The 8,825-nt window shown below is 34.8% G+C and overlaps 1 protein-coding gene across 1 annotated transcript; it reads left to right on the forward strand.

The window, feature by feature from the left end:
* The first annotated feature begins 4,434 nt into the window (after positions 1–4,434).
* Positions 4,435–8,446, forward strand: LOC140972980 (inositol 3-kinase). The gene is made up of 2 exons (XM_073435479.1): positions 4,435–5,562; positions 7,638–8,446. Exons 1-2 carry the CDS (start codon positions 4,717–4,719, stop codon positions 7,923–7,925), a joined length of 1,134 nt encoding a protein of 377 aa, XP_073291580.1. The 5' UTR covers positions 4,435–4,716; the 3' UTR covers positions 7,926–8,446.
* Positions 8,447–8,825: the final 379 nt, after the last annotated feature.

An 8,825-nucleotide genomic window follows, 5' to 3' on the forward strand; every position in this document is an offset into this window, starting at 1 on the left:
TTACGTGTTCTTCTATAATTTTGTTTGATTTCTGATGTTGATCCTCCAACCTTTCCCCTCTTTCTCGATTTTAGTATTCCCAAATCCATTTCCCCAAAAGTATTCAACCAATTAATTGATTAATCAAGTAGCTAAACCAATTAACAATTAATTAAAGGGTCTCAATTTCCAATTTATATCGGGCTTTTAGTTTCCACTGGGTCAATTGTAAGTGATTCTGGGCAAAATCAATGACCCATAACTTAAAATATCTGGGATGTAAGGATGATGGACCAAACCTGTTTAATTAAAATAAAAATCACCAAAAATACCAAATGGATTTTGAATTTGTTTATTTTTCTTTACAAGCAGTTAAGAAATATTTAACAAAATGGCCATTATTTCATTATGTATTTAAAATATATTCTTCTCAATTTTTAACATTTGTTTTGTCTTTATATTTTGAGTAGGCCTCTTGTGAGACGGTCTCACGAATCTTTATCTGTGAGACGGTTAAACCTTACCGATATTCACAATAACAAGTAATACTCTAGCATCAAAATTAATATTTTTTCATGGATGACCCAAATAAGATATCCGTCTCACGAAATACGACCCGTGAGACCGTCTCCCACAAGTTTTTGCCTTGTATTTTTCTCTTTATTTGTCTTTATATTTCTTATATGTTTGAACGTTATTTTATTTTAAAAAAATTATTTTTCAATAAGATATACTTAATTCAATTTATTTAAAATATGTTTCAAAAATAATTTTGTATCATAATTCTTAAATAATTATAATAATTCGATGTCATAACAATCCACCCTAACGACAAATGATTAAGATGGAGGCTTGCGGATCTACCATAACGACAGAGGCAATCACTGCACGCCAGCCGTGTGGCTGCACCGCTGCTGAAAAGGAGTTCTTTCTTCAGTCGAAGTATCGAAATGTGAGATGGAAACCTGAACTTTCCCTCTTCGTTCACTCTTCTCTCCTCGTCCTCTCCTCTCCTACAACACCGTCGGAACTTTTCCCGCACTCAAATGCTCCATCTCGCCTCCATCATTATGTGAGGGGCTACCTATCTTCTTTAGTTAAAACCTTGTTTTGTTGTTTTTGTATTTCATTGTTAGTTTCATGACAATGGTGGTTTTGATGTCTGCAATGGAGTACTCAACCAAGTTCAAGGAAGCTGCGAAGCAAGGGAATTTGATCCCATTGTACAGATCCATATTTTCTGATCAATTGACTCCCGTGCTCGCGTATCGGTCCTTGGTGAAGGAAGATGAGAGGGATACTCCCAGCTTTCTTTTCGGGTCTGTTGAGCCCGGTCTTAAAGTTTCCAGTGTTGTAAGTTCGTGTGCTATTTTTTCTTTCATTAATTTCATATTAGGTTTAGTACTAAAGTTTTTTTTTTTTTGAAGTAAGTACTAAAGTTATATACGTGTGTTGTTGATTTTATAAACTTCTGGGCGGAGCTACTACTTTGGTTTTGGTGGCCTAAATTTGGTGGGAAAGTATTGTAGAGAGTACTATTCAGCCTCTCTTTTGAGGCATTTGCATTGGAGCATTTATCATCCATCCTATTAAAATATCTCCCAACCACTTCCCTTACTTCTGTTGGGATCTTTTCCGGTTTACAACCACTCATTGTGGTAGGGATTACAGAAACATCCAGCATTTCTATAAATAAAGTATTATTCTATATTTTATTAGAAATTATGAACTGGAGGTGGTGCATCTTATTTTCTTAGAGCCTTCTTTTTTCCTTGTTACTCTTCTTTGAGACGAAAATATGGCACCTGAAGTTCTATATTTGATTTACATAGCTTTCAAAGAAAAACCATAATGACTTTGAGATATATTGATGCAATTATCCACTACAAACTCACAATGGCAAAAAAATTCATGATAATATTCAAATTCACCATAAGAAGCTTGTATATCAAAATTTACTGTCAAAAGTTCTGGTTTTGCATATTCTGAGGTTCCTTCGCAGTGAACCAAGTTCGTGGCCTTGATATCAATTCCCTTCATATCTCCCCCCTTAACACTGCCAAGTTTCTATACCTTGTCCACTAACTTGAGACTAATTATCTGTATTTATTGACAATTATGAACTCTATTTCCTGGAATAAAAGAGACCTGGTGATAAGTGAATAACTGGTCATGAGATTAGTTCAGTGTAGATGATAAACCACTCTGCTCCTCTCAAACCCTCTTCAAAATTTGCAAGAATCAACATCAGGATATAATAGAGAATTAATTCAGTAATATCAAATCTCAACCAACACTAGATATTCTGCTTGCAAAAGGCTATCTTGCTGCAGTTAAGTGTTTCAAGGTTCTATTCTTTAGCTAAGACTTTTTAGAATTTATGGTGGGTTTAGATTCGAAAGAGAGATTTATTCTAAAAAAAAAAAAAAAAAGCTTTAATTTTGTTTGTGCGAGAAAAGTTGAAGTCAGTAATTTTATAAAAAAAAAAAATTGGATAATTTACGGGATATTATAGATAGAGAAAATAGTGAAAATAATCTTAAGTTTTTTTATTCTGTGTTTTGGTCACCTAAGTATTCAAAGTTGAGTTTTAATGATCAATATTTCATATAAAAGTGATTAAAAGCCAAAATACAACATAATTTACAAAGACAAAATTAAAAAGCAAACTTGGGGTGAGCTTGTATACAGAAGCAATAGCTTAAAAAAACATTTAAACAAGTCCAGTTTTTTAAAGTGTTTTTATTATTAATAAAACATAAGTGTTTTTGACGTTTGAGTAAATGTTGAAAAATGATTTTATTTTTATTTTAAATAGAAGTAGAAGCCAAAAAATTACGAATTCTATCTTTTAAAAACTCTTTTTAAAAACATATTTTGTAACCAATCAATATGTTGTTTTGTTTCCCCGAAAAACACTTTCTCTAAAAATAAGTGCGTTGCTTAGTTTTAAAGATACAGCCTTAGCATTGTGTACTAGCACTGGTAGATAGACGACTTTCAAATATTTATTAAGTTGTGCGTAAATAAATAAATGAAGGTATGTTGTATGATGAATATTGCATATATAATGAGTAACTAGTATTATAATATGTTGATTTTCTTAAAATGGGTATTGAAATCTTGAGAAAAGTGGAATTCATTAAAGAAACACGATCACTCGTCTCAAAATCCAACTTGGTTGAATATATATAATAACAATTGTATCTGAAGATTAGGCAAGTTTGAACCTCGTGCTTGGCATTATTAGGAGCGTCGAGCCATTGGGTCTGTAGGAAGTGTGTGCCAAATGGGATACACGTGAGGCAATCATTTTGATGTTTCGATGTAACATCAAATTTTATTTTCAGTTTTATTTCTGCATAATTTGATGTGTAACTTTGAAGACGTGATTTTCTTTTATCTTCTTCTTATTTTTTCTCCAACTCTTCTATATCTTTTTTCTCCTTTATTTTTTTTAAAAAATATTTTGTATTCAAATAATTAAATAATATGAGCATGTGTGAACCACGTGTAATGGTTACTAGTAATAATATAATGCTAGAGGAATAAAATATGTGAACTCACGATATATATCTTTTCAATTATTAATTTGTTTGTGAAAAAAAAAAACCATGTATTAAATGTATAAAACTTGTTTCTTTTAAAAAATATGTATAAATTTTGTCCCCATCCGTTTTCCTAATTAGGATTCTCCATCTAATCCGTGAGGATTAAGTTCTCATCAGGCTCTCGTACTCGGTTTTATCTAATTAGCCTACAAATTCTCATCTCAACTTCGCTGACATTAAATATTCATCCTAATCATCATCCCCGTTTCAAATAATATAGAAACGGTAACGAGTTAGACCGGATTTATTATCATCATTCACGTTTGGATTGATCACGATCCATGTCTTTGGTCACTGTCTTATTAATCTTCTATTTTTTTTTCCATATTATTCCACGATTCCGATTCTAGTTTTCATGGTTTTTTTTTTATATAAAAAAATTAATCACTTTTTGAGAACCGAAATCAATTTGAAACACAAGTCACAACTCCCGTTTCGGTTAACCTGAAAGTGTATTTAGAGATATGTATTTGAAATTCATGAATTTATATTATCAAATTTTAAATTCATATATTACTTATTTATATATTAGTGTTATGAAATATAATGAATTTCAAATTATACGATTATTAATTAAATATTATATAAATATGTAAAAAGTGAATCTGAAATTTATAGTTTTGTTTATATAAACGATATAGATACAATTTAAATCCACCGATCCAAACCCAATTTTAATATCAAAGAGACGAACGCAATTTTGTTAAAAATAATAATAATTTTCCGATTTCAAATTTTCAAAATCGATCACACAGTAAATATAGGGCCTATAACTTTATTAACAAGAACACAAGAAATGGGCCGAGATCCATTCAACGAAAACTGCATTTGAAAAACAATTTGAAATCTTCGCGTTTCCGAGCTTTCCAGTCCAACGTGTCGCGACGAATCTGCTTCCAAAATCACAGATGTCACTTGTCAAACTCCACCCCGCAATCTCCCGTCTTTTTCTTGCCTTTGCTGTGTTAATTGTGCTCGTACTTACCACGCAATTACCCCTGTATTACGTGTTGTAGCTGCGAATCCTGTGTCGCCGCGGGACGAATCAATCCCACCCTCTGCAATTATCATCGTGGGTTTCGTTCCCTTTTTCAATGCCCATTCAGAAAGCGCAACCCCGCTGCACATGACCAAAAAGATGAGACAAGGTGGAGTTGTTTCATGCCTGGTGGTTGGAAACTATTGCCATGACGTGTTGATCAAGGACGGCGAGGTGTTAGCGGAATCTCTCGGCGGTGCCGCCTCCTTCATCGCCGAAGTGCTCGATGGTCTCTCTGTTGCCGCCACTTTCATCTCTAAAGTGGGTTCCGATTTTTCCTACGCAGTAAACCACCCACCCATCGTTTCAGCTTATTCCAGAACAACCCTCTTCCATGCTCACTTCTCTTCTCAAATCCAACGACAAGACCGCGTGCTCAAAAGGGTTCGATTCTGCGAGCCAATTACGCCCTTGGATCTCCCCGACTCGCGATTCGAGTACGGTTTGGCAGTTGGCGTGGGTGGAGAGGTCTTGCCGGAAACGCTGGAGCGAATGCTCGATATTTGTGAGACGGTGTTTGTAGATGTTCAAGGATTGATCCGGGCCTTCGATGAAGTCGATGGAACAGTGAGGCTTGTTCAATTGAAGGATTCCAAATTCTATAATTTACTCCCAAGAATTGGGTTCTTGAAGGCGTCAGCTGACGAGGCGCCGTATATTGATGTTGACGAGGCGAAGAAATTTTGTTGCCTGGTAGTGACGAATGGAAAGGATGGATGTACCCTTTATTACCGGGATGATGAGCAGCAAATTGCTCCCTTTCCGACTGTACAGGTCGATCCCACTGGCGCTGGGGATAGTTTTCTGGGGGGCTTTGTTGCTGGGCTTGCGCTGGGGCTGGCAGCGCCAGATGCTGCTTTATTGGGGAACTTTTTTGGATCACTCACCGTTGGGCAAATGGGGCTTCCCAAATTTGATTCGGGTTTATTGCAGGTTGGATTTATGTAGTTGATTGATGCTTCCTTTAATTGCTTTGTGATACCCCTTGTTTATGCTCTGTGTAATAGAACTGTGTTGCTGTCGAATTTGTTTCATGTTCATTATTCTGTTCTGAATGATCTTCCATCGACACTTGACTTTGGTCACTTTGCACGAATGTGGCATTTTCTGAGCTTATTGGTCTGACATGCAATAGATACCGTATAGGATTCTATCTGGTCAGCCTTGGCTCAATGAAGTAGATCGATATGATACAAAAAAATAATCATGCTTTGAATTTTCCAGAGTGTGCCTTTTGGAAAGATTTTAACAATGATTTAGAAATTGGATACGAACTCTGCTGTAGCAAATCTTGAATTCTCTTCAAAATTCAAGTGACATGTTATTGGGTTCTCATCAAGATTTATTACTTCGTCTATTATCACATAGATTATTTAAGACTCGTGAGTTTTAGTTCTGGTTTACACTTCACCATGCAGAAGTTACACTAATATAGGAACGGACGAGTTTGACTGCTTTTTTGTTGTTCCATTCTTCCATACCAGGATGATAATTACCCATTTGGACGTTTTAAGTAGGTACAAGTTTACAAATTACAACCATGGATAGAACCCTCTACAGAAAGCTGCAACTTTATGTTAAAAAGTAAAAATCATGATTTTCCACTCCATTGTGGTTGTTAAGGGAATTCCATCTGAAACATGGGACTAGTGCTTTGGCTTTTGTTCAAATTGACATGTTAAATTGGACTAGGAGTTATATGATGTTGAGCGGGTGATGTGTCTTGCTGGTATTAGATGACAACAAATACATTTGTCACCTTTTGAGGAAACTTAGAACAACCCATTGAAAATTTTAGCATATTCAGTTTTTTGGCTTGTTGCTCATGACCGGTGCAGAAAACCGCTTGTGGCCCATGACCAGTGTGGTCTAATACATGTGTAAGAAAGCTCGGAGGTATCTCGTGATATAGCCCAAATAGGACCGAAGATTTGGTTAGCGTCTTTAGTATTTCATTCAGACATGGCAACACTTTTTCTGAAAATTGAGCTAGCAAAACGCATTATGTGTTTTCTACTACATGCATCTCATGTAGTGGAATTTTGATTAAATAGCGCTTTTGGGGAAAAAGACATCTTTAACTTTCAGAAACACTCCTTAGAGACCTTTATTGTTCCAGGTAGCATTTACATGTTTGTATCCTTCAAATTATTTGTTCAATCCATCACCTCAATTTTTTAGCAATCCAATAATCTAAAATGATGATTGTGCTATAGATAAACTTTACATTCATGTGTAACATAGCAATCCAAGCTGACATTGTAGTAGAAATTTTATGGTGTCATCCATTATTACTATAAATTATATTCTTTTGAAGGGTGATTCATGTATAAGGATTTCTTGGTTTGATGGCTTGTAATGTTAGGGAAATTTCATTATTTATCAGGGAAAGCTACAGAAATGAAAAATGGCAAACAAAAGCAAAAAGGACAAACGAAATTTTCCTAATGTAAAGGTGGACTGAGATTATCCTAAAATGAAAAACGCTTGGACAGTTGTGCAAAATGTTGGAGATGCATTGAGATAAAAGAAAGTGGCTTGGCTAAAATAATTTGCTTAAGTCGTTTATTAGTCGCATCATTTACTCTCCTAATCTGTACTACTCCTATCAGGCGGTAGACCTTTTGCTGGTGGGGCCAGAACAGAAACATGACTTTTCCTCACGATTTGGCAAAAACAGCTACTACTTGGTCACTATGTGGCTGTATACATGCTTATTCCAAATGTTTATGAGTTGCCCAAACGTTAGCTTGTTTTATAGTCAAATATATGATTCTTTATCAGAATTAGTTTATAATAGACACATTGTCTTACTTCTATAAAAAGTCTTTTCCTCTGGTCTCACATTCTGGAGAATGGCTACTTAAAACAGTGGCAAACTTGAATTCTTTATCATTGGGTGAGGGCGAGGGGTGAACGGTAGTTAACATGCAATTTCCTTGTGTTATATTTGTAAGTTCTTGATCATGTTATCTTGCTGAAACATTTTATTTTGAATTTCCTTCTAGAGAGTCAAGGAAGAAGTGCAAAGGAAGAGGTTGCGGTTGTTCGAATGCCATGAACCGGGAAAAGACAGTTCAGTAGTATTTATGAAACCTTTAGATCACGAAGATTTCCTTACAGCGCTTTCTACAGCAAAATCATTGCTCACGTGTCCAAACCAAAAAACCCAGGTGGGGCTGGCAACTTTGCCTAAAGTGGTAGAACACTATAACCACTTACCCTCCGGTCAGTCAAAACAATTTCCGGGCTTCGTTTTTGATGAACCAATTTGGTCCGGTGATGAAGTACCTTGAGAAGGACAGGATGTTCAACATCTTCCCTCCCCCATAAACACAGGGAAAATAAAAACAAAAAACGAGGGAGGATAGCAAAAAGACGTATCTAATAAAAACAGAGCATAGACTTGATTCTCGCTCACAAGTCTATGCTATGTAAACCTTAGCTTATCCACTGATAGGTTTTTAGGCCCAACGAGTATCATATAGACTTGCAAGAGTGGTGACATCTTGGCCGGATGATCAACTTCTGCTGATGATATCTAAAACAAGAAGCAGCCGCACCGCCTGTCTTCAATCCCATCCCGCCTCCCTCTTTGAATCCGTGGATCCGCACTAGTTGGCTGATGACATGCATTGAATGATATTGCCTTCAGAAAATATCTTAGCATTGCCTCTGACTTCAGCGTAGATTATGTCTCTGTCGGTTGGTTGTTTTCATTTACTCTTTGAGCATTTCATCTCATTTCATTTTTAAAGATAAATTATCTTAAAAGTCTATTTCTTTAACGAATAAACTCTCCCTTGGAGTAATAAAACATATAGGAAACACAAGTTTGTTCCTGATATAAAAATTTATTATAAGTAAAGTTTTTAATAGATTGTTTTTCCGTAATGGGATCTTCAATCCATGTATTCTGAAGATCTGATATTTGTAATTAAGTAATTTATCATATAAAATATGAGAAAAAACTATTTTGGTAAAATTATTGTAAATGATTTAATTGTACTTTTAAGCAATTAAGCTCAATCATTTTTATTATATTCAATTAGATATAATTTTAATTTTGCATATTAATTTTATTGATTAATTTTTTAAACAATAATATATTTATTTGTAAAAAAAAATATTATGATAAATAAATATAATAATATTTATATTGCGATATTAAAATTATTAATTAATACAAATATATC

The sequence above is a fragment of the Primulina huaijiensis genome, chromosome 3 (genome assembly GCF_012295235.1).
Source record: "Primulina huaijiensis isolate GDHJ02 chromosome 3, ASM1229523v2, whole genome shotgun sequence".
Lineage (NCBI taxonomy): Eukaryota > Viridiplantae > Streptophyta > Magnoliopsida > Lamiales > Gesneriaceae > Primulina > Primulina huaijiensis.